Source organism: Staurois parvus, unplaced genomic scaffold, assembly GCF_062004578.1.
Source record: "Staurois parvus isolate SC_StPar_1 unplaced genomic scaffold, SC_StPar_1.0 ptg000053l, whole genome shotgun sequence".
NCBI classification, from domain to species: Eukaryota; Metazoa; Chordata; class Amphibia; order Anura; family Ranidae; genus Staurois; species Staurois parvus.
In genome coordinates, this window is record NW_028317849.1 from 5,227,260 (window position 1) to 5,251,955 (window position 24,696).

The 24,696-nt window shown below is 42.6% G+C and overlaps 1 protein-coding gene across 1 annotated transcript in view; it reads right to left on the reverse strand.

The window, feature by feature from the left end:
• Positions 1-24,696, reverse strand: part of INSR (insulin receptor) — a 176,067-nt gene that overhangs the window by 64,670 nt on the left and 86,701 nt on the right. The window contains exons 3-4 of the mRNA XM_089667526.1: positions 3,214-3,535; positions 1,295-1,443 (exon numbers count right to left, since the gene is read on the reverse strand). Of these exons, the coding sequence (XP_089523652.1) occupies positions 1,295-1,443; positions 3,214-3,535 (471 nt within the window). The remainder of the gene's footprint in view (positions 1-1,294; positions 1,444-3,213; positions 3,536-24,696) is intronic.

Consider the following 24,696-nt stretch of genomic DNA (forward strand, 5'->3'; position numbering starts at 1 on the left):
CCCCAGTAGTAGCCTTCTGGCCTCTCAGGAGAGGATATTACAGTGGACCTTTAAGTAGGTTCCTCATGACTGGTGGCGGCGGTGGCTTATTAGTGCCCTTTCCTGCTGCACCTCGCCCACTCCGCTTTCCGGAAGACATTACTTCACATTCTTCAGATAGCATAAAACCTGTGCACCTCCACTAGTAAATACAGACCATAAGATACAGCTATGTAAGTAGTGTGCTGAATTAAGAAAACACTCAAAGCAGATGCTGACTTCATAAGCCACCAAGAGCAGCTCCTGACTGACTGGCCAATACTTCCCCCTCAGGGGAATACTTACATGCCCCTACGGAATAGCTCGCTCTGTGTCTGGGCCACAGGAAATTTCCTAGCAGCAGCAGCCCACGTGTGTCCTGGCCTCCTGATAAACAAATATGGCCAACTTCCGTTTCCAGCCCCTACTGGGCATGCGCGCCCAATCCTTGTGCAAGCGCATGCCTGGAGAGTGCATGCGCACCCACCCTAGGGCTGATGGTAGGCTGTACGCCCTCTAGTGGCTAAAAACAAGCAAGCACATTTCGGGAACAATCGCAAGCACTGCCCCTGGCGGAAACCTGTCAACAATACCACTCCTTTTCCCTCCAATTTACAGCTTTGTTTCTCTATATACAGAGAAAAAAAAAAGGAGATATGTTACCAGTCCCACCACAAGTCCCTGACTTCCGCCAGCCACCAACCTTCACCCATCACGGCAGGCATGGTCATACAGACCTTCAAGGACTCGTTGCCCATGCTGTGGGGCCACTGCCTCAGACCTGTATAGCACCATGCTGGAAGCACCTTGGTCAGATTTAAAACTGCACAGGGTTCCATCTGCGCAGGGTCCAGAGCCGGAAGGCTGCATTACAGGCAAAACCCTAAGTATTTTTCTCATTATCCAGCAAGGCTCGAGTACCATCCATTTTGGCTCACGACTTTCCGAATGTATCCGATTAAAGTCCCTGATTCTCTAATGGACCTTCAGCTATGCTCCAAGAGCACAGCAACACTTTCAGTGACCATCCACCTTACAGACACTGGCGAAAAAACTGAGGTACTTACTGTGTAGGAGGGGCTACATAGGGGAGGACCTCCTCTCTGATTGGCCGGCCAGTGTCCATTCACCTATAGGTGGCCTATAACCCACATAATAGTCATGAATAGCCTGCTCTGTGTCCCGTGAAGTACGATAAAGAAATTGTGTTTTTGTTCTATAAATCAAAAATACAAGACATGCATGTAAATATATAACAGCATGCATTAATACTTACTGCCTCCCCGAATATTGATGGCCAAATTTCCACTGATTACAGTACAACCCCGAAGTTCTTGTGCTGATGTAACAGAATCTACGACCTTCTCCTTACCATGGACTGTGCATATCTTTGGACAGGGTCCTGCACAGGGCTCACATGTTAAGCTGCCGGAAAAAAAAAAACAAAAAAAAAACAAACTAATTTACATAAAGAACAATTTTAGAGCACGCTGTGTTTTCTAGGCTTTGCCACAAACCGCTACTTTTATTGAATTCAATTGCGACGCTTCAAAAACAAGTGTTGAACACGTCAAAACACGGTTTTTAAGTGTTTACATCATGCACTTCCCTTTGTGAAAAAAAACCCAGAAAACCAGAGGTGGCGTTTGGGCAGTGTTTTATTGATGCAACCTATCGCACATGTTAAATGCGTCTTGAAAGCAGGTTAATGCTACATCTGAGTTATACAGCATTTGTCATTTTGCTGCATCCCTAAGGCAGCCCCATACATTTTTTTTCTCATTCAACCAGGGGGTGGAAAGAAAACAAAAATGACCCAATTCCCCCAACTACACATTCGAGGTGGAATCCCTTCCATTGAGCTATCGTGTTCTGATGACGGGGAGACTTCCCCACTGTCAGAATACACTCATCAGCGCTATAGCTGGCGGTGTTGACCATGTGAAAATTTTCCAACGTGATGACTTCTGTACAAACCAGCCTGCCCATACATGGATCAAAATTCGGCTTGTCTCTGCTGAACTGGCTGAATTTTGATCCATATATGGCCAGCTTAAGCCCAAGTAAAAGAGACTTACTAGAGCTGTGCATGAGTGTCTCAATGTACTTACAAAAAAATTCACATTCAACGAACCCATGTGCCCATACGCAAGAGCCCTAATTGAAAACAAGAGCTAGAAAGCTGCTTAGCCTAAAAACATAAAAACACCTGACTTTAACCTTTTATTGTCAAAAAGGAACACAGATTCCTTAAAAGGACCATTGCAGCTTTAGAAAACATTAAAAGCTCAGTACAACCTTGTGAACATGTTGCATGTTACGCCCATATGTAGGGTGTAACGTGCAATATGTTCAGCATCTGCCTACTCTCCCCCAGATACACCCCCCCCCCCCCAACCCTTCCCTGTGCCCGCTGTCATAATTCAAAAAGAGCCCAGCCGTGCAAGGCTCCACCCATATTGCTGTGTCATTCATTCATAGAGGTTTGTGAATTAACGAACTACAAGTACCGTCTGCCTTTGCCAATGACAGCTTGTGGTTTTCAATGAACTACCAGGGCGCTGAGGAGTTTTCTAGGTAGTTCATCCATCTTACTACCATTCAGTAACTACCTGCCCGTTTTGGAGTTATGGACAGACACCTACAAAGACAGTCTGCAGGAGCCTTACAATGAACCTGCGATCTGTTGACTGCAGGGGCAATGCTTTACAGCCTACTAAAAAACAAAAATTTTAAATGCACATTTTTTTTACCTGCAAAAAAAAAATATGCATTAATTATTTTTTTAAGGTGAACTTACATTTTTTAAATGATAAGTCCCCAGCAGCTTGTAAAAGTAAAAAAGCAGATTCCTGTTATAAGGATCAATTAGTCCTGCTCCTCCATTTCTTGTGCAGGGTGATTGGTCTTGTATCTGCACCCATTTCTGCAGGCAGCCTGTGGACCTGCTGGATCTCACTCACAGCTCTGATCTCTGCACAGGCAATGTGCAGCACATGGATGATGTCACTGCTACTTTTAAAAAGTAAAAAAAAGTGTTTGCAAAGACATTTGCTGCACAAGAAATGGATTTTTATTTTTTGAGGCTGTTGAATATATTTAGATATATGTTTTTTTCAGGTTTAAAATAACCTAATTCCTTCAATGTCAAACTAAGCTAACAGATCAGCACTGCTTTAAAAAGAAATTACTTACGTGGTAGAGTTGGTGGTATAGCCAGAAGGGCACTCTGATATGCACTCGCCTTTGTGAATGACATACTGAGGGCAAGAGTTGTCTAGACAATTTCGACTCCTGTTGTGCAGTTCTTGGCATTCATTGAAGGTGATGCACCTCCACCCATGCAAGCTGTAAAAGCCTTTAGGACAGGTCTCCACGCATTCCCCCTGATGCAGGAAATTTCGGCATGCTACACATTTCAAGGGGTCGTCTGGCTCTGTACAGCTTCCGAGACACTCACTATGGCAGCATCGATTATCACGGGTACAGACCTGGTGCTTACATGTAGCAGGGCAAACTGCAAATAGAAAAAAAAAAACCAAAATCAATACATCAAAAATTGTAAAAATTAACAAACATCGCAGAATGAAAGCTCCCTTAAAGTAAATAAAAAGTCTTAGGTTTGCTATACAATCATACTATAGGTAGAAGGCCAGATTTTACTTTTAGGGCTCATTCACAAGTGTAGCAGGCATTGCCGCTCCTCTCTTCAGCAATCACATGACCGCAGATCACTTAGTTCTCAGGCTGTTCACCCACTCTGTGGTGGAATGTCTTTTAGAGGAATTTGACAGGTGGTTGGGGAGGAGATATGTCACCTCCTCACCACCTGTTTGGACCCTGTAAATGTGGCACCACTGCAACAGCAACTGGTGCATGTGGTTGCAGGGCGATTGAAGTGTGGCCTCGTTTGCTTCAATGGCGGGGATTGTTTTTGCTTCTGTAGGTGTACAACCCCATCCGGTCATCTTTACACCTTACGGGAGCAGTAAAAAGGCAGCTTTACTGCTCCCCGCCCCCTCCCCCCACAACTTTGAGTGTAAAGAAGACCTTATAAAAAAAAAAAAAAAAAAGTATAAAAAAATTGAAGTTACACTGTGAGCCATAATAAAAATATATTCTTAATCTAAAAAAACAGCACAATCTAATTGACAGCTACAATCTAACTTTTAACTGACAGGCACAATTTGCTGTAATTCAATAAATAATACCCCTAGAAATGATTAGGTAACCAGCAGCCAGGGGTCTTGTCTACAGCTGTCACAATGTTAACATTTTTAAAGCTGGCCACACAGATTTTTTATCAGATTGAAATAAAACTGACTTATCCTTTAAGTGGTTCCAAAGGCAATTTTTCTTCCCCAAAATAAAAAAAAGAGGTTTATGCAATGTTAGTGAACAGAGTGGTCCCTTACTTCTTAAGTGTTCACTCTCCGATGAGGTCTTCTCCTCCTCTTGAATGCCCCCATAGCAAGCCATGTACTATGGGGGCATGTGTAGGCCTGCTCCCAAGCCAGTCGGTGTGTGTCCACAGACACACAGAGTGCAGCTAGACCACACCCCCTGCTCCCTCACCAAATTTTACTGACAGCAGTGGGAGCCAGTGACTCCCGCTGCTCTCAGTGTGTCCTGTGATAACAGGAAGAGAGATCAGAGGTGCTTCTGACAGGGACAGCACTAGATTGAGAGAGGACTCAGGTAACTGTTGGGGGGTCATTTTTTACCTTAATGCAGAAAATAATTTGACTTTAGAACCATTTACAGTCTTGCACAGTTGTACAGGCTCCTCTCCTGTCTCATTGTCTCATTTCCAGACTGTGGGATGTCCTGCCTTATCTAGCCTTTTCCACCCCAACATAAAACTGTCCTGAGCTCACGCTTTCATTAATTAGATTTCAGTTATTTCAATCATGAAAACTTGGCATCACAGGTGGGTGTCATCTAGTGCAGTCTGCGTAGGAACGCCCACTTTTCCAGTCAGACATCCACCCATCAAGGCATTAGATGTTTGCATAACTCCTAGCAAGAACCAACTCATTGCTTGCATCTGCACTGAGGGCTCTAGACAGCAGTATTGAGGCAGAAGCTATGTGCATCCTGCTTGCCCTTTTCACCATCCCTATCTACCTGCATTGAATATGGAAGCACAGAGACCCAGTGAGGATGCCACGAGTGAGGTTGGAAATAAGGTATGTAATTAAAGCAAAAAAGTTTTTTTTAATAATTTCATGTTGACATGAAATTACCAAAGATTTGAAAGTACCAGAGAAGACAAAATATGTCAGATTAAAGCGGAGCTCCACCCAAAAGGGGACGTTCCGCTTTAAGCCTTTGTCCCCCGCTCCCCATTAAGGATTGGGGAGTGGGGGGGGGTTCCGAATTTGACAGGTACCTGCCTAGGCGATAGGAAGCGGAAGTTGTCCCCCTTCCCTCCCCGTAGTCTTCTGGGACACGTGACAGGTCTCAGAAGACTACGGGCCATTCACAAAGCACAGCGCTTCTCGCGCATGCACAGTGGGCACCCGGCTGTGAAGCCGCAAGCTGTCACAGCCGGGTGCCCACACTGAAGATGCTGGTGCCAGGGAGAGAAGACGGATGTTGAAACCAGCGGTGGTGAGGACAACACTGGACTGAGGGACAGGTAAGTGGCTGCATTTTAAAAGTCAGCAACTACAATTTCTGCAGCTGCTGACTTTTTTTTCAGGTGGAACTCTGCTTTAAGATTTGGACTTGAAGCTGAAGTTTAAACAACTTATAAGTGGGCACTACAGGATGCTTCATGATGTTTTGACTGAATAAAGAATCCATGAGCCTGGTGGCGGCCTGCTTTTTGTTGGATCAATGACTTCTAAAGGAGCAATTGGAGACCAGGCACCAGCACTAAGTTGGTGGTTCGGCCTAATGAGAACAGATGTTTTTTGTATGTAATCTTTTATATTCCATTATTTACAAAACAATTGTAGCATTCTTTTTTCAAGTCTATTTAAAATGAAGAACACATTTCTGCTAAAGTTGGGATTTAAAACAGATCTTTACTTCCCAGATCCACTCTCCCATCTGCAATATAAAAATGCCAGTTTTATTTTTTGGCTGGCAAACTCCAATCCCAACCCCACTTCTTGCCCGGGCAATAATTAAGTGCCGCTGCTCTGCCAGCCTCCTGGGATATGTACATTATACATTACAGTAGCCTTCAGGGGCTCACAGTGGCTAGTGGGCAGACCCAGTGATACGATTGGGGGTCGGCTGCAGAACCCACAAGAGAGCTGACTCCCGATGTTGCTGATGAGCAGCTGTGGTGGCTGATTGATGTATCACAGCTAAACAACATTGGAATTACTGGGCAGGTGAGCATGTGAACTGAGGACTACCCTGAATAACAGGTGAGGTACAGGGGAAAAAAAAAAGCCGGGGGGGGGGATTGTAATTGGCATATGGGGGGCATCGAGGTACTTAATGCTACACTGTTGTGTGTATTGGTGGTGTATTGACTTAAAGAATAAGTTCATCTTTTGTAACATGTTACACCCATATTCAGGGTGCGACCCCTGCTCCCCCCACCGATCCCTGTTGTGACAGCGGGGGGAGCTTCTTTTAAAAAAAAAAAAAAAAAAAAAAACGTGGCTATGCAGGGCTACGCCCACTCAGTCACGTCACTCATTCAGTGTTCTGTGAATGAAAACACTACAAGTTCCAACAGCCTTAGCGGCTGTGGGCTTGTAGTTGTCAATAAACTACCATAGCACAGTGGAGTGCCGTTGTAGTTCATTGAGTATTCCTGTCAGAAAGTATCTGCTTGCCCGTACGGGATGTATGCGCAAGCAGATACAGTGACAGGTCAGAAGGAGACCTGCATGGCACCAGAAATCTGCTGATCACTGGTGCAATGCTTTAGAGGCTCCAGAAACAAAAAACAATAAATGCACATTGTTTTTTACCTGCAAAAAAAATGTGCATTTATTATTTTTTGATAAAAGGTGAACTATCTTTCAAAGCACACGTATAGCCAAAATCTTTTTCTTAATTTTGGAAAGAGTCAGGAAAGGTTAAAACTCTTTCAGTCTATTCCTTGCTGTCAGTGTACTGTTGGGAAGATTTTTCTAAACTTTTTGTCTCAGAGATGTAAATGACAGGAATTGAAAGGGCATCTCTATAAAGTGAAGAAAATTCCCCTCTCAAACAGATGCCACCAGAAGTGAATGTACTGTAAATATTCCATTGAGGATCCCTGTTTTGGTGGCAACTGTAAAATTTCAGATTTCTCATCATTTTGATAAAATAATCTCTAAGCCTGGGTGTTCCATGTGTGGTCCTTTTTTGGATTTAAGAAAAAAAAAAAAACCACACTTGATCTTTACAGCCTTTACATCTACTTTGCCTTTCTGAAAGGTTGATGCTTTTATTGGTGCAGTGAAGTTGGCTCCATATGTTCAAACGTCCAGACATGTCAGCCGTTTGCAAACTTTGTAAGGTGTGCCATGTCTGTTATAGATAGGTTATTTTCCCACCATGCTAAATTCAACCAATATACAAGAACGGGTAACTAGTGATTAGAATGTGTGTTTAATGCAATTAATTTGTGACACATTGGAAGAAATGTTTACTGTGCTAGTCCGATTGTTTGGAAACATTTGCCAAGTTACCTTTTAAAACAAGCATGAATAAATGCACACATATCCTACTGTTGCTCAGCAATTATTTGTAAAATAAATATATAACCAGGCTTTCTTTGTAGAAGGGCATACACTGATAGAATTTCGGATGATTTCTGATGAATTGAACAAAAATAGAGCAGTGGGTGGCCTTGTTGGCACCTTTCCGCTCAACATCCTTCGATCTGAAAATTGAAAGCGCCAGGTGGATAATTCTCAACCGAACATATGACTGTGGCCAAATGGCCGCAGTCATGGTTTGCCAGCACCCACTGTATTCTGACAGCTATCAGCACTGCCTGTCAGAAAACAGTCTCAGCGGGAACTTTGTACATCCGTGTTGTTTCATGTGGATTGGGAGAACTGAAAGAAAAAAATCTATTAGTGTATGGACAGTTTAAAGATAATTGTGTGTATGGACTGCATTGTGCAAGGTAATATATCACAACCTCCTGATAGTATTCATCAGGGGCAGCGCCAGGTGGGTGCTAGAGCACCCTCAAAAATATTGCTAGCACCCCCATCTTTGCAACCAGGGCTGCCCATAGACTATAGGCAGTTGTCCACTGCCAGATTGGACTCCATCAGGTTGCTGGGAGAACCAGCAGGAGCTTTCTCTGACAGTTTTCTTTGCCCACTCATCAGCCTCCTATGACTGGTAGCCCGTAGAGACTCTCTCTCTCTCTCTGTCTGCAGTTTCTCTACGTGCTGATTGAAATGGTGGGCAGGAAGGAGGTGTGGCCAACACAAGAGGACGCTCTACTGGAAATGGGAGAGAACAGGGAGGAGGAGCAGAGCTGGCAGCATGCAGCCATGTGGCGAGTGACTGAGGAGGAGAGGCTTTTCTCCTGAAAAAATACTGCCCCCCACTCCATACTGTGCCCACTCAATGCTGCTTCCACTCCATGCTGCTCTGTTAACCCACTGTATACTGCGCCCACTACATACTGCTCACTGCCAGCACTGCATACTGCCCCACTGAACACTGTTCACGGCCCCCTTTACATACGGCACACTGCCCCCTTTACATACTGAAGGGGGCACACTGACTGCTATAATCCTGGAGGATATTATCCAATGTTGGGGGTTAATTATTGTGTAGTTCTGGGGATAAAAATGCACAATTCTGGGGCTCATTGCAGTGCTGGGAGTTAATTGTTGCACCATGCTATGGGGTTAATTATTGTGAGGTGTTGGAGGTAACTTGTGCAGTGCTGTGGGTATATTATTTTGCCATGCTGTTGGTTTGTGTATTATTGTAAGTGTAATTATTGTGCTGTGCTTGAGGTTAATTATTGTTCTGTGCATGGAGCTAATTATTGTGCCAGGCTGGGTGTTTATTTTATTTTTGTTTCAACTGGGAGTTATTTATTCTGTTCTGGCCTTTACGCTTGCTGGGGTTATTGACGACCCCGACACTTGCTGGGGGGTATCATTTCTGGTCTAATTTGTGCTTATTTTATTCCAACAATCTTGCCCCAATGCCCTATTTTGTCTATACAATGAGATAGACCATGAAAAACCACCTTCCTTTGGCCACATCCACTTTTGAGCCATGCCCACAAGAGCATTAGCACCCCCAGTTATACTTTCAGCATCCCAAAAAAAATTGTCTGAAGCCTCCGCTATTCAGCCTACTTTGCCACACCATAGTAATGCAGGGATGTCATTTTTCAGATACAAAATTTCAATCTAAAATATCTTTAGACATGTATAACACATGGAATAAGCACACTGCAGATCAGCACTGAAAAAAAGAAAAAAAAAAAACACACTGTATGGCACCACAGACTGAACAGAATCAAAGTGAGACTATCTACTTATGTACTAATTATGTGTATCCCTTACTTGTTATATAAATGTGCACAGTCATCCGTATCTTGTGCATGCAGGAATTTGCTATGATTTATACTTTGCAACATGTCTCTTTCCACTACATATGAAAAAAACAGCTCTTTATATTATGCTTGCTTGTATAAATAAGTGGGTTGACTTTTTGTTATTTTTGCATATTCATTGAATTGCTTCTGCTGTTTGTTTGCACTCTTATGACAAATCTTCCGTTATCATTGATTAACGCTAGACTGTTAACCTGCACTTAGGGACAGCAGTGAACTTGTGTAAGGTCATTAGGAGTACGAAATACATGTATTCCAGCTTGACTTAATCCACTCCAGGACTTTGCAGCTACCAAAGCGCCGCCCTTACACTTAACCAATCACATAGCTGTTGGAAACAGACCAGCCTGGGATCTGCCTTCCCTTTTGTACCCCCCCTCCCTCTGTTCTAAAGCTTTCCCCTTATCCACTAAACCCTTGATGTACATGGGTGGAAAGAAACTACACTATTAACCAGCTCACTGCTAGCGTTAAGGAAAATCAATATCAATACATGTCAGGTACTGGGAAATAAACTTAACTGAGAGACAAGTTACACTGAGAAGTATAAACCTACTGAACTGTATAGATCTGAGAAAAGCACTCAGGTTTAGTATCACTTTAAGGTCTTAATAAACTAAAAAAAATTATATATAACATTTTTACATTTTTCCTTAACACAAAAAAGTACCTTCTATTGCTCTTTGCCTCCTCCAAATTCCTTTTTTTTTCAATTTTTTTTCAATTTTTGCACTGCTTTTGAGTGGAATTCCTGTGAGAGGGTGGCCACATTCTCCATGGTCTCACTGTATGTAGGAACATAGACACCTTCTCTTGATTGATCTTGAGATGGACTAGAGTCTATAGGGTGTGTAATATGCATAGAGCTAGGCACATGACCACGAATGTGCACTGCTTGTTCCATACATATGGAAGTGAAGGGGGAAAAGGGGAGGTTTGGGAGCTAACAAACTCAATATTATTTTCAATAACCACTTGACCTCCGGAAAGTTTTACCCCCTTCATGACATATTTGCTATTCAGCACTGTGATACTTTAACCACTTTCCCTCCTGAGGATTTACCCCCCTTCCTGACCAGGCCATTTTTTGCGTTACGGCGCTGCGTTACTTTAACTGACAATTGCGTGGTCATGCAACGCTGCACCCAAATGAAATTTATGTCCTTTTTTTCCACAAATTGAGCTTTCTTTCGGTGGTATTTGATCGCCTGTGTGTCTTAAATTTTTTGTGCTATGAAAAAAAAAAAAACACGACAATTTTGAGAAAAAAAAACAATATTTTTGGCTTTTTGCTATTAAACATGTCCAGTAAAAAAAAATTTCAAAAACCAAATTTCGTCATAAGTTTATGCCAAAATGTATTCTCCTACATGTCTTTGCTAAACAAAAAAAAAGAAAAAATCCCAATACGTGTAAATTTATTGGTTTACGCGAACGTTATAGCGTTTACAAATGGTGGTAAATATACTGAGATTTTTATTTTATTTTTTTACTAGTAATGGTGGCGATCAGTGACTTCTAGTGGGACTTCGGCAGACTTTCTGACACTGGGGGGAACTGACATCCCCAGTGACACCAAAACAGTGATCAGCGCTAAAAAAAAACAAAAAAAAAAAAAAAAAAAAAAACGCTGACACTGTACTAATGGCACTGGGCAGGAAGGGGTTAACATGAGGGGCGATCAAAGGGTTAACTGTGTGCTGGGTGTGTTTTACTATGGGGCAGTGTCCGCGTGCTTTACTGTAAGCACACTGCTGTGCACAGCCATCTAAAGCAGTATGCCGGAGCTGACAGGGAGGAGAACTGTTAGTAAACAAAAAAACAGTTCTCTCCGTCGGAGTTCATCGGTAATCACCGACCGGGACCCGGTGATCGACAGCCATGGCCGCAAATGGTGGCGTGGGTATTTCTGCTATAGAGCGGTTGGGAAGTAGTTAACTGACAATTGCTCGGTCATGCAACACTGTACCCAAATTAAATATTTTTTCAAACAAAATTGAGCTTTCTTTTGGTGGTATTTAGTCACCATTGGGCTTTTTATTGTTTGCTCTATAAATGAAAAAAATACTAAAATTATTTGAAAAAAATAAATAAATAGTTTCCGCGTTTCTGTAAAATTTTGGAAACAAATAAGCTTTCTTCATAAATTTAGGCCAAAATGTAGTCTGCTACATTTCTTTGGTTCAAATAACCCAAATCGTGTATATTATTTAGCCTGTGTTGAGGCCCTAAAAATGCCAGGACAGTACAAATACCCCCCAAATGACCCCTTTTTGGAAAGTTCACAGTCCAAAGTATTAATATGTTAATATTAATGTTAATTAATATATAGCAAGATTTTTGAAGTTGTGATTTTTTTTTCCTCACGATTTTTTGGAAAATTAAATAATTTTTCTTTCACGTACTAACATACTGTCACTAGAGCAGAAAAATGTCATCATATGACTGGTGTGTTGGTGAACAGATATACTGACTGGTGACAGGCTACTCACTGGATGCATTGTGTGTCCAAAGCAAAATGGGGGTAGCGTTGATGCACTCGGAAGAGAGGAACATGCAAGTTACATTTATCAATGTCCTAGTATTCAGGGATTTAAAGTAAGTTCATAGCCGCAACTGCAGCCATGAGCTTGCTATTGATTTTTACAACCTGCAAAGGGCAGCTCTAGATCATGTTTACTGGGCTCTGAAAGTGCACGTCAGTGAGAACAGAAGGTGATTAGGGAACATCCAGGACACCTCTGGACCGAGGGACAGGTAAGTGTCTGTATTTTAAGAGTCAGCAGCTACAGCTTTGTTTTTATTCCAGTGGAACTCCACTTAAGATCAGTTAGGTTTAGACTTCTTCGTTAATGTCCAAAGAGGCTAGAAAGTCTCCCTGATGAAAGGAGCCTAAGACAGACCTGGTGGTTTCCATGCAAATGTTTTGGACTCAAATGAAGACATGTGAAGCCTTCAGATCCAAACACTGGACAGATTTGGTTCTGGAACAGTGAAAAGGTTGAAGTATAACCTCTGAAACTTTTTGGTGATGGAAAAACTGCAATAAATTTCTGGCTCAAGAGATGTGAGAGGGCCGCATGGAGGTCTGCTAATTTGTGCACGGACACAGGTAGGTTGGATAGCATGAACCTGGGTAGGGGACAGAAAATGAAACTAGCTTGTAGCCCCTGGAAACCATTCTTCTTGCACAGATCTATGGGACACTTTCTGACCAAGTGTCCACAAAGGCCAACAGACTTGCCAACTTTGGAAAGTGGTAGCGTCCCTTCATGCTGAAGAGAACGGTTTGAAGAAAAAGGCGAATTAGGGGCCCAGGTTTTGCAAGTGAATTGGACCCCAGGCTTAGGTCTGGCCTTGGAAGTTAAAGCCTGGGAGTTACAAAAGTAACTCTTGGCCTCAGAGCAAGCTTCTGAAATGAGAGCAACACAAAAAGAAAGAGAAAAACAAAACAAAAATACAGCTGCTAGGAGCAGGAGAGGTTCATGCCCAGATGTGATTAGGTCACTATATGAGCCTAAAAGACCAAGGTAGAACAGTGAGTCTCTTGAAACAGGAGCAATGCCAGGAAGCAGCCTCATGCTGAAAAGGCAGGAACAGAGCGCAGAGTGCCAGTGTGTGAGCCTGCAGTTAGTAATGTAGCATGTTAAACCCTTCTGTGGAATGAATGAGGGGGTAATAATGGCACACAACAGTATCAATAAATTAAGTAGATCTCGATGCTTGACCCACATGGTGTACTGAGTCTTCAGAGCCTGGCCTGTGAAACGGCTCTGGCCCTGGAAAGCGCTCTGTGGCTAACACAGTATATGGAGGTCTGGAAAGTGCCACAAACAGAACCCAGTGACTGAAGGTCACATTTCAGGCAGGCCCCACAAATTTCAGTCCACTGGGCTCCAGGTGTGGCCTACAAAGCCATCACTGAGGATATGCCAAACTACTAGGTACATAGAGTCCAGCTCAGCAGAAAGTAGATGAAGTATCAAAAAAAAAAGCAAAGTTACAATTACGGTAACGCCTTTTCCAGGAGTCTTTCAGGACAGCACCTTGAGAGACTTCGGCTCTTCTACACCTGAGGAAACACCTCCACCAAGAATAAAAAAAGAAAAAAAAAAAAAAAAAAAAGGAGTGGCCTCCTCACACCGACCTCAGTTCATGACTTCATGCACCTTCGGTCACCTGGGGGGATGCAATACAAGGCACACAAAAAAGCAGTACCTTATAACCAAATGCTAAAAAGGGCGGGTAACTGGTGCTGTCCTGAAAGACTCCTGGAAAAAGCGTTACCATAAGTGTAGCTTTGCTTTTTTTTTCCCCTCTCAGTCTTTCAGGACAGCGCCTTGGGAGGATACGCAAGCACTCACCCCTAGGGCGGGACCGCCACTTGCAAAACCTTGCGTCCAAAGATCTGCTCCTCTACCGAGACCAGGTCAACTCTGTAATGCTTAATGAAAGTGTTGTAATTGGACCAGGTGGCAGCCCTACAAATCTGCCCTGGAGTTGGCCGCCATGGCCCGGGTGGAGTGCGCCACGATGCCCTCCGGGGCTTCCAGACCCTCCATCAGATACGCCTGTCTAATTGCCAGTCTCCGCCACCTAGCTAAGGTGCGCCTAGAAGCTTTACAACCCTTCCTTGCTCCTGAAAGTTATAAAAAAAAAAAAAAAGGGAATCTGACTTCCTGATCTCCTTAGTCCTATCTAAATAAAGAAGAACACATCTTCTAACATCCAACATGTGAAAATTTCCTTTCTTGCTGAACGAGGGGCTAGAACAAAATGAAGGTAAAGTAATTTCTTGGTCTCGATGAAATCTCGAGGCTATCTTGGGCAAGAAGGCCAGGTCCGTTCAAAACATTACCCTATCTGCAAAAATCTGGAGGAAGGGGGCCCTAATTGATAGGGCTTCCAACTCACTTACTCAACTCGCTGTAGTAACTGCTCTCTTTTCTACTATTTAGGAGGGTGGATACTACCCTAGCTGAAAACCCCCTGCTCCTCAGAAACCAGGCAGCTAGGTTCCATCTGTCCACCTGGGGACAAAGGACAGGACCCTGAGAAAGCAGGTCCTCTTGGCACAGCAATACCCAGGGTAGACAGCCAGGGCCGAAAACCAAGCCAGTCTGGGCCAGTGCGGGGCTATCAGGATCAGGGAAGTTGAGATTTGAATTTCCTCAGAACTGCTGGCAATAAGGAGACTGGGAGGAAAGTGTAACACAGGGGAAAGACCCACAGCTGTGCTAGTGTATCCACTGCCAAAGCTAAAAACCGGGACTTTGGTATTCTGGCCCGACGCAAAAAGGTGAGACCCCCACTCCCCTATGATGGCTTGGTAGATTTCCCAACTGAGCACCCATTATGATCCCCTCAGCTGCCTTCTGCTGGGAAAGTCTGCCACTGGATTCAAATCCCCCTTCAGGTGGACGGCGGATAGGGAGGCTACATTGGTCTCGGCCCAGGTAAGCAGTTCCGAGGCCAGGGACCACAGAATTTTGCTTTGAGTTCTTCCCTGTCTGTCTGTTGACATACGCCATGATGGAGGAGTTGTCCGAGAGGACCCGCACATGTTGTCCCCATAGCTGCTCCCAGAAAGCCACAAGGGCCCACAATACGGCCTTGAGTTCTTTCCAGTTTGAGGATCTGCCCCTCTCTTCTGGTAGCCAAGAACCCTGGGCCACGGACCCCTCTAGATGTGCTCCCCAACCTCTGGCGCTCGAGTCTGTTGCAACTTCCCTGGAAATGAACAAGACCCACAACAGCCCTTGAGCCAAGTTGGCTGACCTCCTCCACCACCAGAGGGTCCACTTCACCCGGGGGGGGGGGGGGTACCTGTACCAAGGACTCCAAAAAGACTCCTGCCGGCGATCCTAGATGTCCAGAATGAACAGATGGAGGGGCCGCAAATGCAAACCTGCCTACTGTACAGGTAGACTGAGCATTCAAAAGAACACTGCGGTACTGATCACTGCTTCCTGCAGCATTTTAGTTCAGGTTTCAGTAACATTTTTGAATAGGTTAGGAATATACTGGGACTTTTCAAGTGCTACTTAGGCAAGTGCCACAGATATGTTCCACATACACATTGTATCTAACTAAAAAACAATAATTTTTAACAGGATATAACGTGTATGTTGAATACATTTATGTAACACCTTGCAAGCAGGGGGACTGCAAGTATGTATTTTTTTTATTGTTCCTATCATGATTTTTATTGTCTAGAACAGCCTCACTTAGCTGAGTCCTTGTTCTGCCCAACTGCTATTCTCCTCCACTGGGTTAAGTATATGCCTAACTGCTTTTTGAGTGTACTGTGAGGTGTTTTAACGAGGGCATGAGCTGGGTTTTTTCCCTGCTTTGCAGGGAAACATACACAGCGTTTTGTCCTGTCTTATGTTTACATACACAGCGTTTAGTCCTGTCTTCCTCCTCTCCGATCACCAGGTTCTGGCTGTTAATCATTGGCCCGGGACCCGATGATTGGCTTGTGCGGTGTCTAATCACAGCACAGCCGGGGGCGGCGCACAACCCCTACCCAGAAGTGTTTCACATACTTGGTACGTGATCCAGCACAGTAGAACCGCCTTATATCTAAGTGATTCAGTCAGCAAACGGTTAAAGGTTTTAGCGTTCGGGTTTCCTTATGCTTTCAGAGGTCTCAAGCTAACTTAGCGACTACACTTAGATTGAATGGCATATATTCTACTAGCCCAAAGGGCTTGCAAAAAGCAAACATTTAATAAAGCTGGGGTGCAAACAATCGTAATTAAGCCTTTATTTAATAAAACAGATCACATAATTTACCGGTAACATTACAAAAGTCAAAGAGTGGAAGATAGACATTACATGGTTGATATACTACATTTGGAGAGGTAAGAATCTGATGCAGCTGTGCATGGTAGCCAAACAACTTCTGACTTCGGCTTGTTCATTTAAGCTTTGACAATAACACCTGGAAGCTGACTGGTTTCTATGCAGAGGTTTAGCAGATTTTGCAGTCTCCAGTTTTAGTAAATAAACCCCATAGAGTGTGTTCTAAAGCAGTGTTACATTAGCACAAAGGCAAATTGCCTTTAATAACACTGGTAACGTTAGCTGTGTAAAGTCACGCTAAAAACGTGAGTTTTTCAGCATTTTTTAAGCATTTTTGCATTAGCGGTGTTTTGCAGTGTTTTTTTTTTTACCAAAAAATAAAATAAATTTTTTGCTCAAAAAAAGTCCAAAAAACGCCAGTTTGCGACGTTTTTCAGCGTTAGAGCGTTTTTACAGCTAAAAAAACTCCTCTAGAAACCCACTAGTTCTGGGGGGGGGTTTTCAAGCCAAAAACCACAGTTTACAGTCTACGTGTGCTTGGATACATAGGATAGCATGCTGGGGAGTTAAAAGGCTGTAGAAAAAAAAACGTCAAAAGCAGCAGCTGTAAAAATGTCCAGTCTGCTTGAGGACTTAAAATGTATGTCAACCCTAACAAATAGCTTGTCCTTTTGGTCTAAAAATATACTACTGCAAAATGCATTTTGTTATATTTCGTTGAGTACAAAAAATACCCAGAAATCTTGGCAACCGATAGCTTCCTGTACTCTCTGCCAGTGTGCAAAGTGAGGTTATGGAGATGAGATGAGATGAGTGGCGGGAGGAGATGAGAAGATGTCTGTGTTCTTTGTAATCCATCAGAAATGAAAGGCTGACAACATGAATCTAGGAATTCAGCAGTGTTGTCATGTCAAAAAGGAAAGTAAAAGCACACTATATTTCTATATAGAACAGTTATAGTTTGGACTTGCAGTATGTTCAAATGGATATAAAAATGGGGAAATGTGCCTGCACTGCTGAGATGTACAAAATATGTTTTAATTTTATTTTGCCTTGAAGAGCTTTTCCAATAAATACGCATATAGGTTTGACGGTCAGCTTTCCACACATTTTATGGGCTTCTAAATATTCACTCAATATCTAGACCTACTATAGGGTAGGACCAACATATCACTACTCATTAGATGCCAGTCAAAAAAATTCAAGCTTATTCGATTAGACCAGGGGTTAAACCCTGCAGTTGAGTCGCAGTTTTACTGCCCCCAACTCCTACCTTCTTTAGCTGTTGAGGCAGCAGCCAAAGGTGTACACAGGCAGCAGCAGGAATTAAACCCCCTGTTGCTTTGGGTGGATGCTACCGCCTGCCAATTGCAACTCATTCAAATAAATGGGGCCACTCTGCAAGTGCCTTGCAACTGCATTCAAGGGGTTAAAGCAGGTGCTATGAAAGAAACACAACGCTGTTTTGCTTTAACCCCTTGTTTGCTGTACTGTACATGGTTGCAGGGCATTTGCAGAGTGGCCTCATTCACTTGAATAGGACATGCTTGGGAGGTGATACAACCAGTAACCATGATAGGGCATATAACTCCTGCTGCAGTTGCAACATGTGTATGTGTACACCCTTGGCCACTGCAGCTAAAGGGAGTGTGGTTGGGGCGCACATGTAAATGTAAATTAACCCTTACTATTCTGAACCCCCTATAAGGCTGCTTTCACACTGATGTGTTGGGGTTTACCTGCACTGTGGGTGCAGTGCATCTGCGACTTTCCTGGATTAGAAAGTGCACCAAACCCACAGGATGTAATAGAAGTCTATGACTAAGCACAGCAAACTACATAGTTCTGAGCAGATCTAAAGGAAAGTGTACAGACTATAATATGTGTGGTGAGATTACAATGGTTAATTCAAACCTAAAGTAAAGACATTTTTAAGAACAATCAAAAAAGCCTTTATACTTTGCTGCCAATAAGTACCTATAAGGTATTTATTTTAACAAGACTGCAAAACACAATAGGAAATTAAGTAATCCCACAGTCTGAATGCATCGACTTTGCAAATTAGCTTTTTCACAACAGCAAAAAAAAAAAAAAAAGGAAAGAAAAGCAAGAGAGGAAACCCTCTTCTTCAGTAATCTGATCCAGGGTCTCTGAGAAGGCTGGTAATTCCAGCCATGCTGCATACCAAACATATGGGTGTTTCAGTGTCATCAGTTACAAATTAGACCCCATAGTCTGACACACCAAAGTAGCAGAAGTATTTATGTAATGCAAGAACACCACTGCTACTGAACTGTAACTCAAATTATCACAACATCTAGTGGCTTAATAGACAAAACTTTATTTGGAGCACAGCAATTGAAAAAAAAACACTGAATATAAAGAATGGAGCACCAGAAAAAAACAGAATAGTTAATAGGTGACCATGTATACCATTAACAAGAGAGGCACTCACAGTTAAAGACTGGCATATCCTAATAAGTGCTAAATAATAGCACTCTATAATGGGACTTATGCCATTCCACTTGGCCATCCCATCTGACAGTACCTGTGCATAGAAAATGTTGTAAACACTCTACTGGTTCCTCTCATGGTGCAACTATAGTAGTTATCTTTATTCAGCAAGTAGTAAGCTTATACATTTGCCATGAAATCATATAACATCAATTTATCTTTTAGGGCATAGGTGCTCAACCTGTGGCCCTCCAGCTGTTGGGGAACTACAAGTCCCATCATGCCTCTGCCTTTGGGAGTCATATTTGTAACTGTCAGACTTGCAATGCCTCATGGGACTTGTAGTTCTTCAACACCTGGAGGGCCACAGGTTGAGCACCCATGCTTTAGGACAAAGGTCTCCAAACTGCCCGAGGGCCAGATGCAACCCTTTGCTTGCTTTTATCTTGCCCTTGGGGCACGATTTCATCCACTGATACCAACAATGGGGCATAATTCCCCCCACGGACATCAATGATGGGACACAATTCTTCCCAATGACACCAATGATGGGGCACAATTTATCCCAATGACACCAACAATGGGGCCCACTGACACCAATGAAGGGGCTTAATTCCCCCTACTGACACAAAATGATGGGATGCTATTCCTCCCTATGACACCAATTATGGGGCAGAATTCCTCCCAAAGATGGGGCAGAATTCCTCTCACTGACACCAACAATGTGGCACAATTCCTGCCACTGACACCAAAGATGGGGCATTATAAATAAAGAAAAGTGAAGCGCTAATAAAGGATAAATAGCACAGATATAAGCAAGTTCGTTCAAAAGATAATCTCATATGAATGGCATGAGTGATATTCTCCGCAACAGCAGATATCCTATAAAAGCTTGAGACAGGAAACAATGGTAGGAATGCGCACTCACCGACTGCGCATAGGAAATGTGCATGTATATATATAACCACCAGGTGGAATGAAACAGCAGGCGGATGGTAAACTTCCCTCTGGGAAATGGTCATCAAGCTTGGATGGAGTTATGCAGGCCATAGATGGGTCGAAAATCGGCCGATTTTTCGGCCGAAAATAAAATCGGCCGATTTTCGGATCATTAGTGGGCGATTTGGTCGGCCGTTTTTCGGTATTTTGGCCGTTTTTTTTTTTCGGTCAAGTTGGAAAAAAATTGGCCGATTTTGCCGATCGGCCGATTTTTGCGGCAATTAGTGGGCAAATCGGCCGATTTTTTACCGATAAAAAATCTGCGCATGAGCAGTGACCTGCAAGAGGAAGACAAAAAGAAGAAAAAGAAGAAGAGGAAGACGATGAAGAAGAGGATGAAGAAGAGGAAGAAGAAGAGGATGAAGAAGAGGATGAAGAAGAAGAAGAGGAAGAGGATGAAGAAGAAGAAGAGGATGAGGATGAAGAAGAGGATGAGGATGAAGAAGAAGAGGATGAGGATGAAGAAGAAGAGGATGAGGATGAGGGTGATGAAGAAGAAGAGGATGAGGAAGAAGAGGATGAGGATGAAGAAGAAGATGAAGAAGAGGATGAGGATGAAGAAGAAGAAGAAGAGGATGAAGAAGAGGATGAGGATGAAGAAGAGGATGAGGATGAAGAAGAAGAAGAAGAAGAAGAGGAGGATGAGGGTGATGAAGAAGAAGAGGATGAGGATGCAGAAGAAGAGGATGAGGATGATGATGAAGAAGAAGAGGATGAGGATGCAGAAGAAGAAGAGGATGAGGATGCAGAAGAAGAAGAGGATGAGGATGCAGAAGAAGAAGAGGATGAGGATGATGATGAAGAAGAGGATGAGGATGAAGAAGAGGATGAGGATGAGGAAGAAGAAGAAGAAGAGGATGAGGATGAAGAAGAGGATGAGGATGAAGAAGAAGAGGATGAGGATGAAGAAGAAGATGAGGATGAAGAAGAAGAGGATGAGGATGAGGATGAAGAAGAAGAAGAAGAAGAAGAAGAAGAAGTAGGATGAAAATAAGAAGAATTCCAGTCCAGCAAAAAGTGTCTCTGCAGAGAGCTCCGCTATTCCTGACAGTTCTCTGACAGTTCCTTGACATTTACAGCGGTTGAAACATTGTATCTATTTGTTTCCGAATAAAAACATCTGTATCCTAAATGGAAACAAATAGATACATTGTTGCAACTTCTATAAATGTCAAGGAACTGTCAGAGAACTGTCAAAGAAATAGCAGAGCTCTCTGCAGGGACACTTTTTGCAGGCTCTAGACGGGTAGAAAATCGGCCGATTTTTTTTACCATTGATGGTAACGTCGGCCACTTGAACAACCGATTTTTCGTTTTTTAAAAGAAAAATCTGCAGTTTTTCTCCCCATCTATGGCCTGCATTAGAATCTGCTGGATCCAGAGGTCCCCTTAAAGGATATGTGGGTGCTCAGCCTGGGTACAGGACTCCCTCCTCTGAATGCTGGGTATAATGGGATCTCTCTGTGGGTTTAATAGCTCCGCATTGGAGCCCAAAGAAAGTGCCAATATTGTAGTATGTTCAGATGATTTATTGAGTTCAAGGTTAAAAAATAGAATATAACATCAGGGTGCAAGCAGAGATATTATGTCAATAGTGAAATAAGCAAAAGTACTGCAGCATTGACCCTTATGTAAGATGGCCGCTGGGCATCCTCGTGGTCCCGGCGGCGATGACGTCACGCTCTGTCAGTTTCTAAGGCCTTTCGTGCTAAGGCACATCATCAGTGGGGAGGCTAATAGTAGCGTGACGGACGTCAGTGCTCTAAATAGGGAAAATGGCACATGCGCATTGAGCCGACGCCATTTTATGAGATTATCTTTTGAACTAAATTATTTGAACAAACTTACTTATATCTGTGCTATTTATCTTTTATTAGCGCTGCACTTTTCTTTATTTATTAGGCTTTCAAGGTTATTGTGATTTCCTTGAAGTGTTTCAGCTGCTACCCTTTAAAAGAAAGATGGGGCATTGTTTTTACTGACATCAGGGTCTTTTCTACTCTGTCACAGTCCGGCCCTCCTAAAGTCTGAAGGACAGTAAACTGGCTCTTTGTCTAGAAAGTTTGGAGACCCTTGCTTTAGGGTAAACACTTCCCCTCTGATAGGACCATCCAATATAATATGTTCCCAGTTCCATCACTTACAAATCTTAGTTGCATGTAATGTGGTATTAAAATAGTGTAGTTTTAAGATGATCCCTTTTTGAGTTTGTATTTTGAACTTTAAAATGTGTTCCATGGTTCTTTCCCCAAGCAAATATATCGCATACACAATATTCTGTTCATAATTCTCTATTACTGTTTTTGCAGCAATAACTGTGTAATTATAAATGAGGTAGAAAGTTTTTTTTTTTTGTAAGAAAGGGCTTCACAAACCTCAAATAAAGCCCTGCATACAAGACCTCTCCAGTTTAATCCAGAAATACATACACATGACCATCATTTATCTCACATGATTAAAATAAAAAATAGATGGCAATAGTCCAATCACAGGGTACTATGCGCATGCAATGTTCTTCCTACAAACTTTGCAGTTTTTATTGTTTACTAGATAGCACCTTCTAGTTTCTACATTTTCTGCAGTTCATTGCTGAAACATAATTTTACTGTATATGCATATAACTACACTGCCCTTCATAAACACTGCTTATACAGTATAAACAGCTACTGCTACTACTCTAAGGGACCAGGATTTTAAGTATGCTATAGCATGTTTGGGCATTAGCAGAAAAATTCCAAACAAGCACATCTATATGTTATATCTTATTCAAGAATTGTGACCAAAGGTTATATTGCACTGGTTTGTATACTTGCTGTTAACCTAATATGTTCAAATTAACAGTCCCCTAGAACCTCTATAGACACCATTAATGGGATCCCTGCAGGGCAAAAAAGGGGTTAAAGCTGAAGTCTAGGTATAGTCTTCATTGCATAGTTGCATTGGTCCAGCATGTGAATATCTCATACCTGAGGGACCACTGTGAAATGTGACAATCACTGTAGTAGTCAACTCTACTACCTCGACTGACACAATCTTTCAGGTGCTGTGCTAAGAGGCTTCCCTTCTACAGAGTGACCACAAGAAGTTGCCTGCTCAGCACTGCTGCCATTCCCACAATGCCTTATATTTTTTAAATGGGTACAAGGCATCCCCTGATTGGGCAAGGTGTAGAGGCAGGGAAGCAACATCACAATCTCTGTCTCATCCAATTAGAGAACCCTCTGTATTCATTGAAAAAATATAAGGCATTCTGCAGAAGTAAAGCCCCTCAACACAGGATCTGGAAGACTATAGTGATCACCGTAGTAGTGCGGACTATTACAGTGATCGCCGCCTTTCAGAGTGGCCCTTCAGGTATGAGATATGCATACTTACATTGTGCCAAGCTATAATAACCTAACTATGCAATTAAAATCATACCTAGACTTCAGCTTTAAGCAATGAAGTTGATTTACTAAAATAAGGTGAAAATATTCAGTTACATTAGGCTGCTTTCAGACTGCTGCGGTTTGACCGCAGAGTTCTATCGGGTCCTGCAGTGTTGGTGCACTTTCAGCAAGCGCACCGAAATTTCTGCATGCTGCATTTTTGGTGCACTTTCAGAAAACGTCTGATGGACCCAATAGAGCCCCATTGGAAAGATTGGCTAACCCACAGATATACTGCAGTTCTCCCGCGGTGTGGTCAAACCACACTGCATCACTCTGAAAGCAGGTTGAAACTTACTTTAGATACCCAATTATGTGCAAGGGATATTTGAAATAAAACACACAAAAAAAAAACACATTCTATTGCTCCATTGCCTAATACATCAGTACTACACTTCACATGACTTCCTGTGTCCACATTCCAGGTGTAGTTGCAGCCCATTTGTCAATTCTAAAACTGCACAATGGCAGCTCCCATACTTCTAGCAGGTTTAACTTTAATCATTGAAGTTTGCAATTACCCAGTGATGGATCAACAGCCTTGTGGTAACTGGGGAAAAAAACAGGGCAAGAAACAGAAAGGCTCACTAAACAGGAAGAACAGCAATCCACAGCTAGTAAGTGAAGTGCAGACAAGGATGGGAAAGGAACAAGGTGCAGTATTGCAGACATAAGAAACTGAGGGAGGAGGAAAGAGAATTTATCACAGCTGCAAACATTCCATGCTTAGAATTGTTGCTTTTGTTAAAAGGTCAGTAACCCCTTCAGTGCCTGAATGTTTAGATAAATATGCACTTCCTAGAAGAACAATTTTTTTTTTCTATCTTCTTTTGAGTATAGGTACTATTTGAAATATTAGCAAAATTCCAAGCACTGGCCCCTCTTTCAGTCATTATTACATTCCATTTCCCGCATAGAATTTTATTTTCCTTTTTACAATTACTTATCTTCTATGTTTTTGTACTTCTTGCTTGGCATTCACACTCCCTCATTCCTAAATATCCACTATTCCCTCTATGACAGGAAGCCTAGGTACCAAGCGCTTCAATGCGAAGCAACTACTGTACATGCACTCTACATGACAGATGAATGGCATCCACACTGGTACCCAGGTTATTTCTAAGGAACAATATCTTACTGGTGCCACTTAAAGGCCAACTCCGGGAATTTCAGAGAGACAATCTACCCTTGAATTTTTTCCTTCTTAAAATTCACAAGTGCTTTGGAACTTTAACTATCCAACTGTTTCTGATTCTGGGAATACTATACAGCCCTGTTCAAATTCCTGAATTTCTCTTTCTCTATCCCCTTTGTTACTACCCCACCATCATTTCTAATTACCGGACATCAAACCCAAACCTGACTGCACTCTAGCAAGTATAGATATTAAACCAATCTAACACAATATACTAAAAATGGACCATAAATAGATATATGCAT